The following is a 24896-nucleotide window of genomic DNA, read 5'->3' on the forward strand; positions in this document are numbered from 1 at the left end:
TGTAATTATAGAGAAAAACGTGCGATTTTTAAGCAAAGTAATTAGTTACTGAAGCAGGAGAATTGGTTGGGGAGTGTCACTACTTCAGCTACTAGTTACTTTCTGAGTAACTAGTTACTTGTAACCAAGTTACTTCCCAACAACTGTGTGCTTGCACAATTTACTTCTATGCAGCTGCCCCTCGAACGCGAACTACAGATGTAATGACATGCCACAGCTCTTTGCCACTCTTTTGCTTTCCAGCAGCGGCCTGTGCCACAAGTTCCTTGTGAGATATTTTGTGCCTGCTTTGAGCAATCCATGCCAATTCTGCACTTAGCTTTGGAAACAGAAAACTTTGATCAGGGGCCTCAAACTGATATCGAGTCGCAGGCCGCGTTGACCTTGAGCTACATCTTGGAGGGCTACACAGAAGAGAAATGGCCGTAATAACCATAAAATACTTATTAAAAAACATACGAGTGGTGGTGTTATTGTGGAGTTGGACGATGCGAATATAATTCACAAAATATAAAGGATCCAATGTACATAGCACGAGAAAATGAAATGTGCACGTATCTCAAATGGAGCACTGAAATGGCATGAAAAGTTATTTCAAGAAGAATATGTCCCGTAGTGCAATGTCAGTGCTCAAAAATACTGAAATCACCTCTTAATTAGCGGTCTTGCCTGGAAAAATAAAATAAAATAAAAGAGGCAATGGGGGGGGGGAAGAAGAAGAAGAAAGAAGCAAAGAAAGGGAGAGAGTAGAAAGAAGACCAGACTAATTTTGTTGATACCGGATGGTCTCAAGCTTGCTACGTTTATATCAGATATAAAAAAATTAAGCACAATGGCTCCTTTCTAAATTCATGCTAAATAACAGCTGGAAGGACTTCTCCAACCATGTCAGGCCCTGTTTCAGTTTGTTCACCTGGTCATTCATAGTTGTGTTCGAAGATGGACATCAGATGGCTGTGACAGGACTGTGACTGACGCAGCCAACAGTAGCCACAGAAAGTATATGTTTGGAATCATCTATGGCGGGCTAGAAGGACTGGTGTGCCAAGCGCCTAATCTAATGCATGGGGAGCGCGTGGTCACGGCCGTGGACAAGATGGCGGCGAATTGCACGAGCTTTTGCGCTGTCGCTCGCAGCGCGCCACGCGGAAAGGCACATTTTTGTGGGGCTCACAAACGCTCTTCTGTTGCGAGCCGACCACGTGCCGTTCCTGCAGCACAGATTCGCGCCGGCTGAAAAGTTGTACAGCCCATCTGCGCCAAAAGTCGCGAGCCCTCGCGCGAGGTCTTCTCTCTGGTTGTTTATTTAGTTTTCATGTGCAAATATAGCTCGTTCGGGACGTTGAACGATTGCTGCGTAAGGCATTCTGTGAGTTGGCAATACAAAAAGGCATTCTGTGAGATGAGACACACTAAAGCAAATATTCCCTTGCCGCAGTAACAACACTGTGAAACGTAAAATTTTTGGGAACGCCCAATATGGGTCGGCTACCTACCAATGCATACACCCATAGACATTGATTAATAAACATCCCCTGGCATGGGCACCGCTAGGATTTTCTCCAGGGGGGGGGGGGGGCAAACTAATGCCGACCGAGGTGGTGGTGGTGGTGGTGGTGGTGGGGGGGTCATTATGGGTGCCGCGAGTGCAGGGCGGGTGTGGTGGCGTTCGGGCTGGTGCTCAAGGTACGGGATATTCCTCTAGTTATGGGTGTCTATTCGCAACTATATTGCTTTGGCTCAGTAACCCTATGCTTCGGAATTTTTACGTTTTGCCATTTCTCGGCAACGCAATCCCTTGTCCGTGCAAAGGCTCGCTCCTGATTTTCTGTTTCATACTACGTTTGCCGTCGCCACTCCTGCTGCCCTTTCCGTCAGCGATTATCTCATTTCTGTTGATTTCGCAAAAACGAGAACACACGGTGAAACAGCCGTGTCTACTTGTGACAAGTTGACAATATCAAGTGGTGGCTTATTTTCAGCAGATATGGACATCAGTATCAGTATAGACGACAATTCTCTACCCTCACTCCCTATGTCCCTCACTCTTTAGACAGAAACTGTAGGCGCCTTTGCTTTTCTCGCGCAAAAGAGTTGATAGCTTTTTCCACAAATGTGTTATCGCCACCCACTTTTTCGCGATGAACAGTTCATCATACACAGCGCGTTTAGCCGGTCCTCAGTCATTGTGGAACGAAGCCAGGTTCTTACCCTCCGCAGGGTGCTGAAAAACTGAACGCCGAACTATCATAAGGCCGAAAGTCAAAAGGCCGAAAAATCAGAACGCCGAACTATCATAAGGCCGAAAGCCAAAAGGCCGAAAAATCATAACGCCAAAGGTGTCAGAAGGCCGAAAGCCAAAAGGCCGAAAAATAATAAAGCCGAGCAATGAGAAGGCTGAAAGTCAAAAGGCCGAAAATCAGAACACCGAACCGAACACCGAAATAAAACGGCCAGAGAAGCAGAAAACCTAGTGTAAGCATCCCTGTGAATGACCACTGAAAGAGAATTGCTCTTTTCACTTTAAAAAAAAAAGCAATAAACCATAACCTCGTTATCCAGTAACCAGTCACTTTTTTCGGTAACGAAGTAACGACCTAGTTACTTTTCTAAAAAATGTAACTAATAACGTGTTCAGTTATAAAAATCGGTAACTCGTTCCTTTCCTTCGTTCGCGCTCGGGTTTAACATGGACGGCATGGTCAGTTAGATAGTATGTGGAAATTCCCGAAATCTCGTACGCTTCTAACACAAGGTGACCTGACCTGGATGTTCAGCTCCTGGGAGCCTCTGGTCGGCAGTCATTCTTTTGTTGAGTCCTAAGGTAACCCGCATGACGAATGCCGCAACACTTCCCGGTCGTGTCATTGACCATGAAAGCATTCTTGGAAAAATACCCTAGATTTGTTTGTGGGTGTGGGTGTTATCTCCCAGCAGTTGCCAATGGATATACTAGAATAACTAAGCTCGCCGAAACTTGGATTCTGGGATGGCATTGTCATTCTCTGCTGATTCGCCGTGTTGTTGTAAAGTGGGTCCACCCAACGTGGGCCACGAAATCCCGGGTTCATTATATGCAGCTCGCCCGTGTCATTGGTCTAACCGCGTATTCCGGGAAGAAACCTTAGTCCCTGTATTTTCGCTCCCACCTCCACACTTGTGGGCTCCAGTGAGGATCACTCGAGGATCACTCGAGTCACTGAGGATCACTCGACATTGGATTATACGATGGTACAGATGATGATCACGTGAGTGTTGCCTGGGTTGGACGAGACGTTCAGGGTGAAGGCGGCAAAAGGTGACAGGAATGTAGTATTTTAGTGTCTTCTTTGCCTTCCCAAACTAAAATGACCGAGTGCATCCCACTCGTCGCATTCGAATTTGGAGAAGCGTGCTGAGGTAAGCGTCTTCAATATTTTAGTTAGCTGTAGCAGTTACCGTATCGAGGATTATACGTTAAAGGCACTGCTTTCCACGAATGAATCGAATACCTCGTGGAGCCAATGTCGTGTTGTGAGGAGGTAGCCCGAGAACCTTGGCTGCTTTGATGGTTTACAACGGGGGTTGGGGGGTGGGCGGTTATGTTTAGTAAAAGGAAGGAAAGGTTAGCCATGCAAAGAGCCAGTTTATACAACGGCTTGTAGACGTTGTTGTATAGCATTTATCAGTTTACGTAAACGCACAATATCGCGCTGACGTCGTGTAGCCTCCTAACAGTGGTGCCAAAACAAGGGAATAAAAGCAGCTGCTGATCTTGAATTCACAGAACAGAAAAAGAAAGAAAGTCAGCCTCGCTACTAATTAGGCGCATCCAACACATGCATCAAACAAAGGTGGCTGTATTTGATGCAACCATGCCTTTCCACAGCAATTTTTCAGTCTTGCCACAGGGGCTCTCTCGAGCAAATGCACCAAAAATGACCGATGCCCATTTCGAGCACCAACTATTCTTCAAAGCGAATTCCATGGAATAGTCGGACCAAATGAAGCACGTGCCAATTTAGACATGGTAGCGGCTCTGTAATAACGTGGTAACGTAAAAGTAACTGGTTACTATCGAGTAACGGGAACGCGTTCCTTTTGTTACTTTGGTAATGGGTAACGTATTTAGTTCATTTTTTTCATGGTAACGAGTACCGGTATTTAGTTCCTTTTTTTCGGTAACGTGTACAGGTCTGCTCCGAACCCCCCTCAGAGGTCGATTACTGGGAAAACTGCTACGGCGCGCGTAATGCACAGCGTTTGAGATGCAAACGTTATGCCCGCTAAGTTGTGCTTTTGCTCTTGCACAGCTCCGAAGTTCCTGTGGGAGCACATGAAAACTATGCTTTGCGACTGTGGGGCTCCTGCACTCAAAGCTATGCCGAGGGTCACGCTTGCGCATACACATCCGAGCCTGTGTGATAAAATGTGGGTGAACCTAGCCGTTCAGATCCGAAGCCACCTTAACGGCCTCACGCTGTACAAGCCTCGCATCCCCCGAAGCAAGAGTTCGTCAAGCTCATGCTCACCATTACCTGGAATCACCATCACCATGAAATGTGTCCTATGCAGTACATCTCAAAGCGTACGAAAGGAAACGGTTCGTTTCCTTTCGTACGCTTTGAGATGTACTGCATAGGACACATTTCATCATCCAGTAGTTTGACATCTCGCGTTGGTTTCGTCATCCACCAATATGCTCTACCAAAACTGTGTTCGAAACAGGCAACAATATGCCTCATGATGACTTTTTATTTGGGACACGCATCTTTGCCTCAGCTGCAAATGCAAGACCGCCCATCACAGTACACATCGATCGAATTAACTAACTCACTTAATTGATACGCCGCATAATTTTTATGTGTAAAAAGCCGTGCGGCAGTCTAAAGTTTCTATTTGTGTGCTTCACCAGTCGTGCAAATGATGTTCGCACATTACCGTTTCTGTTTATGTTTGCCATATACATGTTGAAGGAAACGCGATTTGTCTTTGAGAGTGCATTTGTTGCAGCTGCCGAGACCGGCAGCACGTGCGTATACGACAGCTATGAGCACGCGCACGCTTCGCTTTTATTTATTTTGTATTTTCGGTAGATTCCATCTATTTTTCTCATGCGCTGCACTCCGGAGCGCGCTCAGATGCTGTTCACATACCCTATCACGTGAGGTAGAGGGCGCCGGAAACGACAGCGCAAGCAGCCCGTGGTAGCCACCTGTCGGCAGGCCCGTCGTCCCGACCCAACTTCATCCTTCGCTCAGCACACCATTCATTCTAGCCCGCCATAAATCATCCGCCACAATTGGCTATGGTCCCGACCTTATGTATCCACGTGCGAATGAGTGAGAGGAAGTATTAAGTAGGCCTACTGGCATCTATGTGGCGTTGGATTGACTGACTGATTATGTCAGTTACACGATGAGACTTTACTTACTCAAGGCGGTGTTCCTCAAGCGCGCCAGTTGTTCCTTTGCCAATGCACGACTTCGTAATCCATAAGATTAAGCTATCCCATTGTAACACCACTTCCTTTCTGAAATCATTCTTTCCTAACACAATTAGCGATTGGAATCTCTTGCCTGAACATGTTGCTTGTACACACGACCCTGCTGGTTTTAAGGCTGCCCTCCTCCAATCGAGGGCTTCAGGTTCATCATGCTCTTCCCATGGTACACATGGTCTTCTTCCCTTATCAACTTGATATTTCATTTTTCACTTTTTGTAATACTTTTGTTATGCGTTTCTATTGTCCTTTTCCTATGTGCTTTTCTTATGTGCTTCTCTCTACTCCGTTATGTAATAACCCCTGGGGGTCTTTAACGTACTTAAATAAATAAATAAATAAATTACGAGGAGTCCTGAGGAATGCAGGAACTTTTTTTTATTGACCACATTCCATGAGCACCAGTATACATTGGACATTCCAGAAAGGTGGCGTGCACGTGACGTCACACCATAGCTTTACGTGTGCTTTTTTCCTCTTTCTGGAGAGCCGGCGCTCGACCGCGCACCCCACCGACGTCACGAGAAGACCGGTTCGAGGTTATATTTTGCTGTGGTGGGCAAGAAGCGGGAAAAACGCGTCGACTGATAGGCTGATACTGCCCACCAGTATGTTTTGCGCGGCATCGTTACGTAATCAGTGACGTAGGGGCTCAGGTCTTCTATATAATAGCATCCGCAACCTCAAGTCCGTCATGCGATTTAGGTGCCCGTGCGGATGCGTACACGGCATCCCCACCAGCCAATTTATCGGGCGTCTGAGCAGGCGCGGATCTGGGGGGGGGGGGGGGACCCTTCCCCCCCCTCAATTCCAGACTTGAACATAGGGTTCAGTGAACCAATCCCAGCATGCGCCTGGCACTTGTCCATAGCGGAACCCCCCTCGGAAAAATCCTAGATCCGCCCCTGCGTCTGAGACATGTCGGCGGACACGTGAGCGTGAAAAGAGCAACGCCAGAGTTAGGTGTGTCGTTGTGTGCACGTATTCCCAGCGCCTAGGGAATATTCTGTCCGCTCGCTGCCCGTCGTCTGCTAGGAGCATCGCTTTAGCGCCCTCGTCCGCGTTCCATCGTTTCTTCCTTACTCTTGGCATTTCTTCCGCGATCTTCTTCTCGTATGCTTTCCTCCGCGCTCTCCTCCGATATTTCACCTGGTAAATTCGCTCGTGTGGATAACTCGTTACTCCAGCCACGTCATTTGTGGAACTGAAGCGTGCCGCGTCATTTGTGGAACTAAATCTTGCCGCGTCATTTGTGGAACTAAATCGTGCTCGTTTTAATTGATATTGAAGTAAAATGCAGCTACTGGGAACGCGCCTGAATTGAGTATGATAAACAACAACGCTTATTTTGATCGTGATGGGTGGGACCACGCTAAAGACCTGGACTACTACTACTATGAAGTGTGCGCTGTACGAAAGTGAAACCCTTTGTTCTTAGTGCGTAGGCATAACCTCAGCATTCTTTCTCCATGCGGAGTGGAAGCTTGCCAGAGGTCTGGCAATATCAGTGCTGTTGAATATGCTGGCTGTGTGCCAACAGCGTTGTTGCGCGTTTGTGTGTGCCTGCGATCGGCATTTTTTCAGCACCACGAGATCCGGCGTCTGTACATCAACACTTCTTTGCGTCGAGACAGCGATGTGCAGTGGCGAATGTAGCTTGTGTGTTCATTTCGGAGGCCAAATTTAATGTTGGCTCCTTTAAAAAGGGGTGGTGAGACATTTATATACGTTTTGTAATTCGTGCGTGCATATTGTACTGTACACGAGAGTGTTAAAAACCAAAAAAGTTGGCGGGATAAATACCTTTGAACAAAATTATAGGGGCACTAAAATGCCAAAACAACTTGCTCTCAAATGAAAGTTCGTGTTTCAGTTCGTGTAATTCAAACAAAATTAGTTCACACAATGCTACCGTTCAGAAGAAAAACGCTATGAAAACAGCCGTCTTTCGTGGCAACAAATGGGATCTCTAGGAGGCAAAGATTTGCAGCATCCAATGAGACAGCAGGAGAAGCGCGCGCATACCAATTGTGGGCGTGTGGATTTGGAACGGGTCCGATCGTAGGGTTCCGTATATGTGTGGCATGATGCGCACTGCTGCTTTTTGGAATACCAATTCACTGAATTGTTGCCCACGACGGTTCTCGAGAATGTTCCACTGACAACATTTATCTTCACGTCCTTCGGACAGCGACGCCGGTCCGCTTCGCAACGCGGGCTGTTTTTCACCGGGTCTGCTGCATGGCGTGGCACGCGCGAGCACGTGCAGCATAGACTAAAAACACCGATGCACGAGCTGAAGCGTCGTTCACTGCTTGGCGCTGAAGCAAGTAAGAGTCCGGTATAATTTTGATTGTAGCTTCGTGCCGAAATCGGAGTTTTGAATCATGATAACAAGTACGAAATTAACATAACGTGTAGCGTAATTTAAAGTGAACTTGTTTTTGAATTTTGCATGAGAGCAGCACTTGGAGTATACCGTGTATTCACACGGCCAACATCCCCAAGGAATATTCTAGTGGGGGGGGAAATGCTGAAAATTGCGCACAGGGCGAAAGTTCCGCCGCGTCTTCTGTTGAGCATTCACGCGGCGCTTGATTACCGGGAGAGGCGTACGTAGCAGACGACACCGCAGGCACTGTCGTCTGCTACCGAATATCTTGTGGCTGAGCCGCAAGGTATTTCTTGGAAGAGCACGAAAAGACATTTCATTGCGTGGAGGAAGGAAAGGGAGGAGGAGCCCTATTGCTCTGAGAAGTGAAGCCGAGATTGGGGGCCACTCCAGTGACATCACAGCTCGCTTTCCGGTTTCGGTTAGATGCTTTTCTATGGGATCCCCCAACGCATAGTTTCGGAATACTTGGAGTGGTGTGGTGTTAGCGCGCCGAAGTGGCCCCCACAGTGGCGTGTGCAAAACGACCTCATTGGTCTATTCAGGTAGCGTAACCCCCGCGTGGCTCTAAAGAAGCTACCGCTCATCTCCTATCCTCATGTCACTTACCCCACGCTTCTCTCTTCTGAGGAAGAGTCGTTGGGGCGCCTCCTTTTCTTCTTTCCTCCATGTCGCATTGCATGACGCGGTAGCAGAAAGCTGCGACCTTTTGTGCATATTCTGCTGGAGTATTCTCGGGAATGTCACTCGCTCGTGTGAATACACGGATAGGTTCATATCGATGAAAAGTGTAGCGACCCCTTTAAACGTGAACACTCTTCGTTACTCAGAAAATAGCCAGAGCAGTTCGTGCAATGTGCTTCGCGCAACGTGATGAACGAAAGCAGTGGGTTTTTCACTGTCGTTGTCGGGTTTGTGCTGTTGGTGAACCGTGGTAGTAACTGTATTAACTCCATCGCTGATCGCACTGATCGGTCAACGCTCGCATATTGCAGAACAGTAATCCACGTCTGCTCAACTGGTCAGAGAATTACATTAGAGAACGTACCTCTGCAAGCGGCCTCTCAGCCGAGCAATTTAGACCGGTAACTTCCACTTCGAATAAGTGAAGGCAGTTCCGCGAAATCTTCTTCCGGATCCAGCAGCTGAAGGCAAATAGCAAGGACTGCGTGTAATCCGTTTTGTGGTTCTTATACGGATGACTGCTATCTAGGATCCTTGTTCAGTCGATAGGAGGTTACAGTCAACCCTGTATTTATGAACCCTCGATTTACGAATTCCCTCGCTCCATAAACGGTGGCCTCTGGGACAAGACACATCACGATTTATGAATATATAGGAGTTTTCTAGAACCGGCATAATGTAGCGTTTTATTACACAACAATAACGAAATGATGTTTCGTGTTTGGAAAAGCGAAAAAAGAAAGAGCGCTAAGCAATCTGATAACTTCGAAAGCAGTCGAAAATATGAGCGTCGAACACCAGGATATGTATTGGCCTATCATCCCATCAGCGTAACAGACGACAGCACAAAAATGTGGTTGCGCGACATTCTTTTTATAACCGGGGATTATTAGTCACTGTTAGATGTGTAGGTACTGTTGCAGGAAACTTCGAGTTCTTATTCTCGGCTAACAGTCCCAAATGCTGAAATGAGACTGCGTTCTAGTTAATCACTTGTTCGGGAACAACGTATTAGCAACGGCAAAGAGTCGAGTTGATGAGTATATGTCGGCACGATCGAAGTTTTTCGCCGTATATCTGAATCTATGTAAATTTTACCGCAGTTTTCGAATTCTTATTGGTGTTGGCGCTGCACCCTTCGAAGCGTGCTTTACCACACGGTGAGCTCAGTTGAGGTGAAGCTAACTTTACAGCTAAGCGTCTCCGCCGCGTATTGGTCCACATTGACTTTTTCTCACAGAGCGCGAAAAGCTTTCACGAGACGTGGCCTATAAGCCCCGCTTCATATTCATTCGATGTGATGGCATTCCTTTTTAGTTTACTACCACGGAATATACCGCGTACTATTGAGCATTCTAATTTTACCTTGCTGTGTACCTTTTTAATAATGACTTTTGCCAATTCGTACCTTTTACGTGCGATCCTTGTCTGAAACTTTCGTTTAACTGAACTAGAGAGGAGAAATTACGTAACTGATAGGTTGTTTAGGAGAGAAATTTATGAGAACGTCACTCCTAATAAAACGTGTACTCTGTTTGAAATGTAACTTTGCTGCCGCTGGAAGAGCTGCACTGTGTGAAGCTTTGTTCCCAGCCAACAGAACGGAATGTCGGCTCGTCCTTCGATTGTTTTCTTGTGACACTGACTGACGCCCATCAAATTGATCATGCGGAGCTAAGTGGCAACCTCGCGCCTCTGCCTGAACAGCCAGTCACGCGTAGTACGGAGCACAAAATATAAGCTTTCTTTTCTTCGCGGTCGAATATAAAACCGTTCGATTCGCGTCCACACGCAGCTTCGACGAGGTACAGAAGTAGAGTCTGAAATGGAAGCTTATATCAAGTCCAGTTTCACCAATAACCCGGCTTGGCGGGCGGGTGGCGCGGCGTCAACGCTCGTCTGCATTTGTAGTACAGTGGCGCCCCCTGCCGCGGCGGCCGCCTCTCTCTGTGAGGGCAGTGGGACACGGCAGTGGCCCTTCCGTTTTCATTTTTCCGTTTCGTTTTCATTTGTTTCTTTTTTCCGTCGCCGTACGATCTTGGTTCGCGGCACCATGTCGGCCACGACACGGCCCGTTAGACACGCAGTCGTAGCGTTTGTGATCGCTGCTCCTGTGGCCATCGAGAGATTGGGATGTCCATTGGTGCCGTGCTGAAACTCGCCCATGGAGACGGAGAAACCCGTTGATCCTACCCTAGGTGAGTCGCCTCACTCCCCATTAACTATTAAGAATGACCAACGGGTGTGCGTTGCATGACTGCAGGCTATCAGCTCTCGTTCGTTGGCGCCCGTTGCAAAAGAGGGAAGCGCCGCGTAGACAGAAAGGAAAAAAAGAACGGTTTGGGCGTCCCCCGTCAAAGCCCGCACCCCTCGACCATTTTGCGGGCTCGTTTTATTGAGTGCTTGCAGCATGTGTTCACGAGAAACTTTCGTGCCGTCTTGTAAATTACGCCCGGTTTCTGTCGTTCATTTTCCTCGGGAACCCCGCTACCCGCTCTACGCGCATCCTCGGAACAAAATGACGGGTGCGCGGTAGCGGAAATGCCCGTTTCATTTTGTTGGTTTTTGGCAGGTGGAAGGAAAAGGACAGGGGAAAAGAGAGAGGGGCACGGATCTTGGCGAGATTGTTCGTGTGTAGTGTTTTATGGGAAGCTGTAGAACTTCTCGGTTTTGGTTTCCTCCGGAATATTACTGTAATTGGGGCAATTCCCATCGCAGACGACAGTTGCTCTAGCTCCGTGTCGTCTGCGAGATGTTCGGATGGCCGGTGGTAAAAACGACATTTGCTTTTCCATGTTCCAGGTCACTTGAGGCACCCCACTTAGTGGCCGTCGCGTGAGTTCGGAATATTGATTACGGATTAAGGCAAAAGGTCAAGGAACACTCGCTGTCGCTGGTGTTTAGTAACACGTTGAAACTGCCGTAGCAAGAAATGGAAATTCTTCTTTTTGGCTTTCGACTGTCTTCAGAATTGCTTCGTCTTGCGCAAAGAATAGGCTGACACATTTTGTAGTACATAGCGTACTGCAATCATCGATAGCTTTTATTCCGGACACGCTTTAAAAAAAAGAAACAAAAAAATATCCGGTGTGGCGATGGAGCGTTCGTGTTGGAGCATGTGATTACACCATCAGGACTGCTGTTTTTATTATCTCACTACTTACTTTCTTTATGGAGTTATCGCTCGCCGTGGCGTCGGAACTTATTATCTACGTTCAAGGAATATTGATGCTGTCCCGCTCGGCGATTTATACGCAGGGAACGCTGCATTTGAGCAAGGTACGAGAACCGCTATTGATGTCTGCTCACTGATACAACAGCGAGACAGTAATCATTCATCCTGTCCGCCAGCACAAGTGACAATTCCATCTACTACAGAGAACGCTGTATTCCCGGAACAAAAGGCGTCATTTACTTCTAATAAGTCCCCGTTTTCGTGCACTCTTGTCCTCAGAACACCATCGCGACCTTATTCCTTTTTAGTAGCAGATCGATTTTTGGTTTCTCAGTGTCGTCTGCTTGTTGATTATGCTGCGCGGTGTGTACGACGTTTGTAATAATGCTCGTGCATATTGCCAGCGCGCGCTGTTCGCTGGTGCGAAAAAGCTGCGGACGTCGGATATCGAATTCGCGGAATATCGTATTACGCGTAGCGGGTGAAGCAGTTGGTTACATCGTTGGCGAAGGGAAGGTTTTTGTTTTCGCACTGTGTCGATGTACGGGGGAAATGGTTCTTGTTGTTCTTTTTGTCCTTGACATCGTTCTTACTGTTCCTTTCACTGCCTTTTGTTTTTCATACTTTTTCATACTTTTTTATTTAACATTTTGTTGGTTGACTGATATTTGTGTTCCGAGGAAGTACGAAGGTATTTTTCGGTCCTCTCCTGAACGATCTGTTGTGCGTGATTTAATAATCCTGATTTTTCAGGGTGGGTCGACATGCAGGGCATACATTAGAGGGACAAAGCAATGTCATGAAAGCGTGTTTGAGGAGGGCAGGGTAGGGGAACGAAGGATGATTAAGCCAAGCCCTTGTACTATAGTGGGGTATCGAAAGGGGTAAGCTAAGAAAAAGAAGTAAGAAAAAAGTAACCGGATAACACCCAGTTGTATCAATAGCACCCGATTTTTCCCTCCCGAATCCGGGAAATACGTCTAACACGAAAAACTCAGACCCTAATTATAAATGATTAATTTAACAAGCTAAGCATGGACACACTGTTCTCTCGTCATAGGTACCACTACTTCACTTTCCTATGTAGCAGAATTCACTCTGTGTTTGATCATCCTGGTCTTCTGAATCTATTTCCTTCAATATACTAAGATACTTCCCCATCATGATGTAGGAAAACGGAGAGGCATGGACAAAAAAAAGGGAACACATGCACACACACATCACTGAGGATATGTGTGTGTGTATGTGTGTTCCTTTTTTGTCTGTGCCTCTCAGTTTTCCTACATCATGATGAAGAACCAGCTTGCCTGTACCCTATCTCTACTCTCACTTGTATCTCCTTTTTATCTTATCTCACTTGTATCTCTTTTTTTTATGTGGGCACTCTTGGCAATCAAAGTCTGATAACGTACTTGTCTGACTCTAATGATGTTCGCAGGCAACATAATACTAATGCTCTTGCAAGTCATGGATTCTTCTCATTTGTCATTAAGGTCATATCACAGTCATGCCCTTGTCTGTTGCATGTGGATATTGTTTTTTTTTTTTTGTCATTTGGTGTTTTGCACCAGTACCCAGACCATCTCGATTGTTTCTGGGCGCCATAAAAATAAAAGTATAATCCAATCGAATTGCTCCACATGGCGTTGCCATAGTAGCCCATTCATTCACTTTAAACCTCCAACTCATCACCATGTTTTGAAGAGGGCACTGGGAAAGGGGCTTTGGTTTGTGCACGAGACCAGCCACCTGTGTGACAGATGCTCCCAGCTGCAGTACCTTTGTTTACGGTTCTTAATTCTGTGAACTCCGCTTCTGATGCCCCTTCCGACGCATGCGCTGTATGCTGCCAGTACAGGTATTCCTCTGATGTGTCATAACAGTATCATCAGCAGGAATCGTCAGTAACCTTTGTTCTCACTGCAGTAATAAGTTTAGACAATAGCATGATAACAGCAGGTACAGTAGGCAAATGTTGCACAGGCTTTGAATACGCAGAACGCACATGTACCATGCTTGTGTTTGCATTCCTGTAATCTGTGGAAGAATGGGTAGCCAAATAGAGGGGAAATTATCGAGGAATGTGGCCTCATTTTTATTCGTGCGAGTTTGTGGAAAGTACGTAGGAAATTGCATTTTCTGGTACTACGGATTTTGTTATTCACAGTGGAGTGCCGAAAAAAAAAATATTTTGCCTTTTCCTGCTGGCATGTGTGCAAATGAAGGACACAAGCAATTTTTAAAAAGCATGCTTTTATTTTCATTCTCATAGGTGTTCACCTTGATTATAGTCTCTAGTACAGGATCTACGGGCATTGTGCCATACGAAAAATGGACAAAGTGTGCTGTATATCCTGCCTCGGCAATAGTTTCCCATTTTTGGCTTGGCATTTTGAAATTCTGAGTTACTGTCAAAGTAGAAATTTTTGTGAGGACTTAATTTTCGCGAATTTCACTACCAAACTTTTTCCGCGAAGTATAGGTGTAGCAGGGAAGAAAAAGTATGAGAACTGGAATTCATGACGATATGAGCTCCACAAAAGATAAATCAACTTACTCACCTTTGTTTACCTTTATTCTCACACTTTGTTCTTGTCAAACATTTCTATAATTGAAACGCCACTTCAATAGTGTATCACTTGACATTGCACATACCTGCTTTCACAAAACCAGCACGTGATCTGGAGTTGCCGGCTCTCGTAATGAGTGCCTCTTTCTCCATTTTTTTCTTCTCTCTTTCAACTCTGCACGTATGTCATTGTTACGGGATTTGAGGTCACGGTAAGCCTCTATATGCCTGCCGGCATGTATAGAGGTCGGCTAATTCTCGTTGTTTACTGTTGGCATTGTCATGATCCCCCAATCTCCCTGATTCCGCGATTTCTGCTTCAACGTTACTTTGCAAAATTAAGGTTCCACAAAATATTCCCGAAACGCATCCCCCACACGAATGCGCAAACTATTAAGACCCCAGATTTAACCACCTTTACAGTTTCTTTGTTGTAAAACTTTGTTGTAAACTTTTTCTCTTCCAAATTTTACTCCTCTCCGTTCTCAACATGACTCCTTTCTGTTCCGAACTTTATTCCTCTTTGTTCTGAACTTTGCTCTGGCAACCTGTACTTACCTTTGCGCATGCTCTGAGATGTGGTTCTTTCATGTTTGCAGAAAAGATCCAGCGCAAGTACCAAGATGTGAAAGGGGGTGGGGAGCTGCTGGTGGTGGAGTTGAAGAAAGGGGGCTCAGGGGGCCTGGGCCTCTCTCTGGCCGGCAACAAGAACCGCACCCGCATGAGCGTCTTCGTTTGTGGCATCCACCCCCAGGGGCAGGCGGCCAAGGACGCCCGCATCCACATCGCGGACGAGGTCCTCGAAGTGAACGGGGTCGTCATGTATGGCCGCTGTCACTTAAACGCATCTGCCATCATCAAGAGCCTTCCTGGCCCAGCGTACAAGTTCATCCTACTCCGGTAGCAATCTTTAAAAAAACACAGTTTTGAAAGCATGCTAAAAGGCAAAAATTTGTCCTCGGAATGTGAGGTGCCATTACCTTGACAGGAGCACAAAAGGAACAGTGTTCATCCGTTGCATCATTCGTTATTTAAGTGCGAAGGAAGTTTCCCTCTTCTTTTCCTCTCAAGAGGCGCAGGTGCCTCCCGTTGGTATCCATGAACAATTTCCTGCAATAATCTAATCTATAGGACGACAAAGGATTTGGGTGATCAAAACTGCATGGATGTTCTTTTCAGATCCCTTCTTTTACCTGTTTTAGAATTCAGATCACTTACGTGGAATTGTATTGAGCAAACTAATGCTGTGCATTTGGATTCTGTTCTCAAGCGTTATTTGACGATCTGTGTGCGAAGGTTTCTATTTGAAAATGGGCAAAGGATGTCTATGTCCTTCTTGCGAAGATTGGGTCATGACTTCTTTCTATATATACATAAGTGTATTCAAAGCATCATAGACGCGAAAACTCTTACCATCGCACCATCTCTTACATCTAAATAACGTAGTTGTCCGTCAGTCTCCGTCCCGACGAATACAAGCGTCTTTTCACGTTTTTCCTAATCACACTGACTTGGTTTATCCACGTTTTCATTATTTTAGACGGGGATCTCCCAAACCTCAACTTATCATGATGGATGTGCACTACTGTGTAGGCACCTTTGAAATAAATTATTATTATAATCGGGCAAATGGGAAGCGCCTGTGCCTATCAAGTAGTTGAGAAGAGGGAAAGTGCAAATTTTGACTTCCTTGACACTTAAACCACAAAAATGCAGCGGATGAATCCCGTTGCTTTCGTGTCACTGTTAATGTAACAACACCTTTCATTCCGCGAGGAGAAATTTTTGGGATTTAGTGCCCCCTTTAAAGGAGCAAGAAAATAACATTTTGCATTTGCTCGCAATCCTGCTTCATTCGTAGAGCAGCCTATCAGGAGCCACCTCGCAGAGTACTTTTTCTGTACAGTGTCTTTTTCACTGTGCAATTAAATTTACAAACACGCTTCGGAAAAGTAGCAGAGACAGCGTTACCTCGAAGGCCTGGCACGTTATCCCGGCGTGGACTATCCTTGCGTTTGCTGACCAAGAGCGAGGAAGGCTCCGCCTCCTGGATGTGGGCCAATAGGAGGACGCAGGAGGGCAGGCACTTCCCCAGCCTTTGCTCTCACCTAAGAGATGACGCAGCATTACCGTTGTTTCACGTGTCGGAAGGCTTCTGCCATGGCGCACCAATCTAACCAACTGGTTTGCCGTCCGTTAACCAGTAACTGCCGCTGTTTTGCCTGCCGCAAGGCTTCTCACACGGCGCGCCATTCTAACCCGTGGCTTCTCCGTCCGTTAAGTGGCGTATGCGCGACTCCCGCTTGGCCTTGTTCCCATGATGATGGACGGAGAAGCTGTTGGTTAGATTGGTGCACCATGGCTGAAGCCTTGCGACACGATAAACAACGGTAACGCTGTGTCATCTCTTAGGCGAAAGCAGTGGCTTGGGAAGTGCCTGCCCTTCGCGTCCTCCTATTGGCCGGCATACAGGAGGTGGAGCCTCCCTCGGTCTTGGTCAGCAAACACAGGGATAGTCATGTGTCTGCTTCGGACAAGTGGACCGTGCGGCGTATTCTAGAAATCACGGCTTGATGCCTATGTCACTCATTCATTTAAGGGCTCCCTGTAGGAGGGGAGGGCAGATCAAAGAACCCTCTCACACTTACAGTTTAGTTTACAATTTAGTAAACTAATTTAGTGCATATTAACTAACTACAATTTAGTGCATATTACTTGTTACGCGATACGACGCGGCCAAAAACGAGACATTTATGGAGGGGGCTTTCACTGTGCCATTAACAGCACTGTGGAGTTCAACTGTGTTCTTAGAGTAATTCAGAGACTTGGCAACTGATGTGTGCTGTAACAGTTACAGAGCTAATGAGGTATAATGCATGCTATGTTTGACCAAACACTGAAACTTGAAAGCATGGTTCTTCTGTTGCTAAGTTTGTTCGGAATCGTGCATAAATTTGTGTGTTCCTAAGAAGTTTGTAACAATGCTCAAATGCAGGAGGGAAGATGCACTCGAAGAGATGGCAGTTAAGCCCCTAACGCAGTATCCGGTGCAGGTTGAAGAGGTGAGGATTATGGGAATTTTATACCCGCTACGTAAACATTGTTCCCCTCCACGTTGCAGCTATATTACAGTGTCGAATGTCTCTTTTTTAAAATGCATATGCTTGCTGTGTTGTTCAGGAACTATTCTGACTCTTTTTTTTTTAACTTTTCTGGTTCAGGTAACACCAGATGAGAGGTATTCCAACTTCCGGGGGGTAAAGACAGTGACTGTAAAAAAGGTAAGTGTCTTTATTGTCATCTTTGCTCTGTCTCATATGCTGTCAGATACGTGCTTTAAAAACACAAACGTTGCCACGATGCTATCACAAATTCCTTTGCTACTTGTAGGGACCTCATGGGCTGGGCATTATGATCATCGAAGGCCGTCATGCTGAGGCGGGCCAGGGTATTTTCATCTCTGACATCCAGGAATCTAGTGCTGCTTATCAGGTTATCGTCCTGCCTTTTTTAAAGCTTCCTTTATTGCGGAATCATAATTATCTTCAATTTCTTTGCATGAACTACCGGGTCACTCATGCACTCTTTGCAGCATAACAAACCTTCATTGTGTGCTAATGCAGTTTAATTTAGAGAACCTGATTGGTGATTCACAATTTGCATACGTGCCTCCTATGGCCTTGGTTTTACTTCTACAATAAAAGTCCTTTCTCCCTCCCTCTCTCTCTCTCTCTCAACAGGCTGGTCTTGAAGTTGGCGACATGATCCTCTCCGTGAACCAGACAGACTTGGTTGGGGCTGACTATGATTCGGTACAGTGTGACACCTACGCATTTCACGTGGAAGCTTGAATGTTGTGTAAAACCTTTACTGTTTTACGAATTTTGAGGGCACATGAAAATTTCGACCAAGAAAAATGTCCTTCGCTATTGCCATTCGAAAACGTACTTTTGTACTTCCATCTTCCAGGCTGCTCAGCTACTTAAACAGACAGAAGGCACCATCACCATGGTGGTGGCAAAGCCCGTAGGAGGTCTGGTGCCGCTCCTAAAAAAGAAATCTGCCTCCATAGAAACGCAAGAGCCGTCACGTACACTGGCGTCCAATCGTAAGAGTGAGTACGGCTCCCTTACTCTGCACCTTTCACTCATCTGAGGCTGGGAGGCGAAGGAACGGGCCTTGCATGTGCCGTCTTGTCGCCACCCAGCAGTGCGGGGTGGGAGGCGGGTTGTGCTTGCTGGGGCATGTGTTTGCATAATAGAGGTGCTTCTATCGGCTTCTTGAATCGTGTTTGTCCGAAAGTGTTTTACTCAAAGGTTGGAGTGGCGTCTAGTGTCATTGTGAGGCTCCTGTCGAGAGAAAGGTTAGAATGTTGGTTAGGGGACACAAAGGTGCCTTGAATGGTGTTGCAGGGATAAAAAGTGTCTGATGGTAATACTATAAGGTTTTGTTTGGTCAACAAAGTTCGAAAACGTTCGGTGGTCGAAAACGTGGAATGGACTCAAAGGGGAAATGAGAGTTGAACCTCCTTGCCTTATGGCCTTAACAGCTGCAACTGTGCATTTGCAATCTATTAATACTGGTGAAGTCTCATTGGTGAGGACGTATGTTGTTATGCGGCTCAGATAGTGTGTCGGAGAAACTCTATCTAGTCAACTCTGAATAATGAAAAATACACTCTTATAATTCAACCTAATTGCACAGCACTTTACTTAACAGATGCTCTTCCTTTTCTTGCTTATTTTTCTTCCTTCTCTTTTTTCCACAAAAATTGCGTTGTCCAATATTATGCATGAAATAAGGCTTTTCTGGGCATGCACTGTTCAAAAGTGAGAATTATCTGTCAGTCATTACACTGCAGCAGCAGTCAAGGTGTCCTGCTGCCACAAAGGTCACAGTGCCATATGTGAGCGCAGCCTTAGTAGTGTCGTCATTGTGGAGCGACACATGTGCCGTTGTCGTAGTTGCCATCCACATGCATCCGTAAATTGCTACTGAAAGCTGCAGTGGCTTGTAAATTCACGAGAACTACCACATTAATGATTTTCACATCAGTCCTTAGAATTACCTGCGTTCTAGGCATCGCAGTGTAGTCAGTGTAGCCTGGCACGTGCATACTTATGTCGAAGTGAACAGTTGCATTTTGATGTCTACTCTGCCATAAGCTCATACACTTCGGGACTGTACCGCAAAGCGATGCCAAACGGTATTTTCTCTCATGCTTATCCATCAGTGGTTATGGTTAGATAATGTCTGTGCTTGGTTAGTGAGTAGTACAGAGTGTACTCTAAGCCATTTAGATCACTTTGTCCAGTCTCTCGGTAACTAACTTTCACTTGGTAACTCAGCACCTCAAGGAGGAGAATCTAGAAGGGGGATATGTTTAATGATGATAAAAAAAAAAGAAGAAAAGGTTGTTCTACTTAGGTTATGTTTCAATACAAATCATGAGAACATGAAAGCACAAAATTTTTCTGCCGCTGTGACTTACGCCTTCCTAGTGCTTATCAAACAGATTTATCAGTAATTTTATAAGAAGATAACACAAGGCTACAAACATACAAGAAGTGGCAGTTTAACACCACAAGACCAAGTTAAATCCAGAAAGCACGTGGGCAAGCGCGTTGTCATTACACTACAAGTTTTTGTGAAGGTAGAGGATGTTGTCGACAGGCTCCTTCCAGTCCCTATGCTCCTCTCACCAAGCTTTGCGAACGTGATTGTGAAAGACGTGAGGAGTCAGGAGTAATGTGAAGTGTCTTTGAGAAGGTTCTAGAGAGTTGAACCATAAGCATAGTGCAGTGTCCTTTGCTTGTTTTGTAAATATGTGCACAGGAACTACGCAAGCACGTGATCATGTGAATGAAACAGTCCTGCATTCTGTGGAATTAGCTGCGTGACCTGGCCAAGTCAGGCTCTTGGAAACACGTTTGTGAGACCAGTAGAACATGTAAACTTTCTTGCAGAAAGATGTAGAATTTACACAAGTACGAAATTTGAATATTTTTGCCGTGGGAAGCTAGGATCCCTGATTGTAATGCTCCTTCTGAGAGTTGTCATCTGCTTCTTAGTCTCTAGAGCTCTTTCTCGTGTTTCTCCAAAGTGACGATTTGTATTGAAACATGTTGTAGCTTGTGGCATGTATGTAAAAATTGTCAGTAAGTGCTTTTCTTCACCTCCTGCAGAACAAAACACGTTGAAAGTAAGTTTGTGCACTGTGCATCGTTACGGTACATCCCAAACAAAATGCACATTAACCGCTGTCTTAGCCTCAAATCACTCTGGTTCATAGCATGTTATGGCCACAACAAGTCATTTGATTAGGTAGAAGTTTCACAATAACATTTCAAAATGCATTTTAGAGCAAAAATAGCATGTGCTAGCCATCAGTATATACATAAACGACAAATTTTTGTACAAAATAATGGACATCCTATAGTAAACACTATGTTCATGTCCGCTTCTCTTGGGGAACTCATAAATGCTTTTACTAGCTTCTGAACACTTTTGTTGTTAACTACATAGAAGTTTGAATAATTCCAATGCATAAGCTGTCTAAGCACATGTGGCTCCTCTGTAGAGCTTGGAACAATGCGCTGGCTTCACAACCTTCTTCACTGGAAGTCGTCCGATGATGGGCCAGCGTACTTTTAGCCACGAGACTGACACCGTTCACACTGCTCCTCTGCTCACATACAGCATTGTCATTCCCTATGAAATACACACACACACACAGAAGAGAGCTCTACACAGAGTGTTAATTTCTTGTGGCTGCAACAAAAGCAACCCATTTGAAAGTGAAGGCACCGTGGCACCGTTATGTGATACACTTAGTGCTGTTACTAGTATGAAGCATGTGCTACAAAGAATTTGATGAGGAAGATACGTTTAGGTTTTTGGGGGATTATTGTGGCTTTGGAGGAGAAATGGTTTCATATACATGCTGGCATAGGCATGGAGTGTGTCTGAATATCACTAAAGACAACGTTGTATGGTCATTAGTAGAGGTGAGCACGGATAAGTTCGACAATGTCCGCACATGCACATCCACGACTGCACCTGCAACAGTGCTATAGTCATGTTCAACTTGAGAAGGGAAAGAATTCTAGTCCGTCAACTACATACGCCATTGGAGATAAGGAGGCGCAATAGCGCAGCAGGAGAAATACTGCAGCGCCACCATGCGCCATCAGTAGGGGAGCACACTTTCTGCTGCAGCGTATAATTTCATGCGGCTAGTCTTAACAGCCAATACGGAAGCAGACTGAGTATGATGGATTACATTATCTCGCGCAAGGAGAGAGCGTGACCTCTCTGCATCCGGCTATCCTATCTGCGGCGCAATAATATTTTGAGAGCTGACTGACTAGATTTCTTTTCCTTCTTAAGTTGAACACGACTATAGTTGACATAGGTGTACCCGCATCCATGCGGATATTGAGTATGTCCACGCATCCGCGGTCATTGCATTTGTAGGAAAAGATTACACTACGAAAATGTTACGTTCCAAAAATTTTTACTTTTCAGTATACTTTCTCAGGAATGTTATGTCATTCACAGTTAGAGGTGCGACAATGCAACGGATGACTTCAACATCATTTTGGATTCACTGTGTGCTCTCGATTATGGCTCCACCTAGGGGACATCGGCAGAGATGCTATTTGCGGATAAAATGCTGATATCCACACGCACCACAGAGATGTGCGGTTTCATCCACATTTTATCTGCGCAGATTTCAAGATGTCTTATTTCTGGCCACAAGCCGAGACGTCGTGCAGATCCGCGGATAAAACCGTACCCGTGCGCACCTCTAGTCGTTAGCAAAGTATGACTATGCATACTTGGCTGTTGTTCCTAACACATTTGAACATATGGCAAGTATGATTGACAGTGAGATAGCTCCCCCTGTGCTGGTTGCACAACTTGTATAGTACTCTTAAGGTGAACAGCATGGCATAATGTTACCATCTGTACGCCTTCCTCCATCAACTTGACACCGCTGCCAGAGAGTGCACTGTCTTCCCTTTCAACATATTCAGACATGCCTCGTGTTATGAAGAAGCGAAAATGCACGTTGCCACAAAACTGTGCCTTGTCCTCAATGAGTATTCACGATGCATTCTTTCGTGTACATGTGCCTGAGGACACTCAGTACTGTGCGGGGCTATGTACGAACACAATTCTTGTTGTGATTGCATTGTGTGTCCGGGGGGCAGCTTCTATAAAGAGGAAGCTGTTGGCAGTCTCTAAAGTGGCGCTTCACTCATAATACCATAATTTCACGCGTATAACCCGCATCGCAGATAAGCCGCATGACCCGTTTTTAGGGACGTTTTGAAAATTTTCTGGCAGATAAGCCGCGGTCAGTACGCCGCGACTGATTTGTGTGACAAAGGAGAACATAGCGAAGGCCATAAACCCTGTGGTCCATACTCCGAGGTCGGCATGATGGTGTACAACAAAGGAGGTCAGTTGTGGTGTTCTACCAAGATCGGATTGTGCCCTTGTTGCGTGTTTTTCATGGATCGACGGGTCAGTGGTTTCCCAGAAGACCTGAATCACTGTCACCACTTTCGTTGAAGGATGAAGGCACCAGGAAGATGAATCTACTCGAATGTGGACGCGCCCCTGTTACGCACTGTTCGTGCATCGGCAGATCAGTGCTGTTCCAGGGACACTTTATGGCCCTTTCGTTAAAACTGGTGTATGGGGAAAATACCAGGGGAAAATAGTCATCAGATAAGCCGCACCAGTGGATAAGCCGCAGAGCACCCATGAGAAAAAAAAAATTGCGCATAAGCCGCGGCTAATACGCGTGAAATTACGGTAGTACTCATCATTTTTCCGTTGCAAAATTGTAATTCACTGTGGTACTTATCTCCAGAGTGTCAGACGAATTTGCCTAACAAAAGTGAAATTCGTGCCGTACGTGCCACATTAAAGACCTCGCACTCCTAGATAATCCACCAAGGAATTCTGAGAGGAAGGCTGTTTATGCCGTACGCTTTTCATATGAAATCTACTGCGCAGTCTCGTGACGTAAACCCCCAATTATTCTTAATTATTAAATCTACTGCACAGCGTGCGTGATGCTAAAAAAACAAATGGAACTCCACTTTAAACAACTTACTCGTTAAATTTGCCTGATTGTTCATCGCAGACACCACATAGAGTAAATAACACCTGATCACTTAAACGCAAGATAGTCATTAAAGTGGGACTCCGCAACAAACTCGCCACAAAGGTTGTGATATACCCGTAACGTTTGGGATGTCAGGAACATGTGTACAAAATATCTCGTTACAAAACTGTGCAGATTTTATTCAAACAAATTTATTACGAAGCGAGCGCTTTGCCTTTATGAAGCAAGAGTACACTGAAAGCAACACACTGCTGTCATCATCCGGCATCCGGCAAGGGAGAATGGAGGTTGCGAAGCAGACGACAGTGCTGGGTGACATCACGGTATAGCATGGAGCTCTGTTTTCTGCTCTTTGCATTTCGGTTTCGGTTTGCTATTGTCGTCATTTACGAATTAATTACTTGCGCATAATGAATGCTAATGTTGTATTTGGTATCGAGGGGTTGGTTCGTGTTCGGTATGATGCTCACCTAATTTTTTTCGAAACCTTGCGAAGTCTCCCTTTAAGGGTCCACCAATCATGCCGTGCTTTTGGTGGCCGTAGCTATGGAGACAAAAGCTGCCATCAGGCACATGGGTAGCCACTCGTGGCCATAAAAAGCCTCTGCTTTCAATCGTCTGCGGCGATTAGCTGTAGCAGATGACATCGTGACTCTCCATATCCATGTGTGAGTGCATTAAAGTAGCACAGAAGTCATTTTCAACACCCTGTTTTCTTCCTATAACACTGTTAAGTAGGCCAGTAAGATGCACCATGCGAAGTAATTCACACCACAGAGTCATAATTATCGCAGAAATTGAATTTAAAGTACGCCGCTAAAAGCGACCGTGCGTAATGGTGGTGGAGAGCAGTACCAGCCTGTGATCTGCCTGGAACCTCGCGCTGACGCTACAAGGAGAACGCTCGCTGATTGGTCCAGAGAAATGTTGTCTTCTACTACTCCGCTGTCGTCCGCTACTCCGCTGTTCGGGGTTCTGAAGAAACATTGCTATTGGCTCGGTCATGATTCGGCCGCTCCTTCTATCCCCAATAGACCGTATGCAAAACCTAGCGCCATCTCGTAGCACTCCCGGGAACCTACAGACATTCCGCCATGTATGAGGCGTCCCACCCGGCCGAAGCAATGCAAACGACTGTCATACAACAGTTCTCTCGCGTGTCATGCTTCTCACATATGCTGTTTCAATATCTTATTTATGTGATGAGACGCGGGTTTCAAAGGGGAATGTAAACCAGGTAAGAAAACCTCAAATGTGATGCTTATGTGAATTTTTTTCTGGGAAACAAATTGCACACATCAAAACCTTTCGCACTATACTCTAAAATGACACACACACACTTTCACCAGACGTCTTAACCTGAAATTTTTTTGGATGACCCTCTGTACTCCTTTAAAGGGAGACTTCACAAGCATTCGAAAAAAAATAGGTGAGCATCATACCGAACACGAA

At 45.7% G+C, this 24896-nt stretch overlaps 1 protein-coding gene across 4 annotated transcripts in view; it reads left to right on the top strand.

Annotated features, from left to right (window-relative positions):
- LOC135391272 (multiple PDZ domain protein-like) overlaps nucleotides 1-24896 on the top strand; it is a 107638-nt gene that overhangs the window by 70399 nt on the left and 12343 nt on the right. For all 4 annotated transcript variants that reach the window (XR_010421899.1, XM_064621458.1, XM_064621460.1 and 1 more), the window contains exons 23-28: nucleotides 14902-15202; nucleotides 17298-17364; nucleotides 17524-17583; nucleotides 17693-17794; nucleotides 18043-18114; nucleotides 18272-18416. Coding sequence is in view for 3 of the 4 variants with exons in the window: in XM_064621458.1 (XP_064477528.1) it covers nucleotides 14902-15202; nucleotides 17298-17364; nucleotides 17524-17583; nucleotides 17693-17794; nucleotides 18043-18114; nucleotides 18272-18416 (747 nt within the window). In the remaining variant the exon portion in view is untranslated. The remainder of the gene's footprint in view (nucleotides 1-14901; nucleotides 15203-17297; nucleotides 17365-17523; nucleotides 17584-17692; nucleotides 17795-18042; nucleotides 18115-18271; nucleotides 18417-24896) is intronic.

The sequence above is a fragment of the Ornithodoros turicata genome, chromosome 4, assembly GCF_037126465.1.
Source record: "Ornithodoros turicata isolate Travis chromosome 4, ASM3712646v1, whole genome shotgun sequence".
Classification (NCBI taxonomy): Eukaryota; Metazoa; Arthropoda; class Arachnida; order Ixodida; family Argasidae; genus Ornithodoros; species Ornithodoros turicata.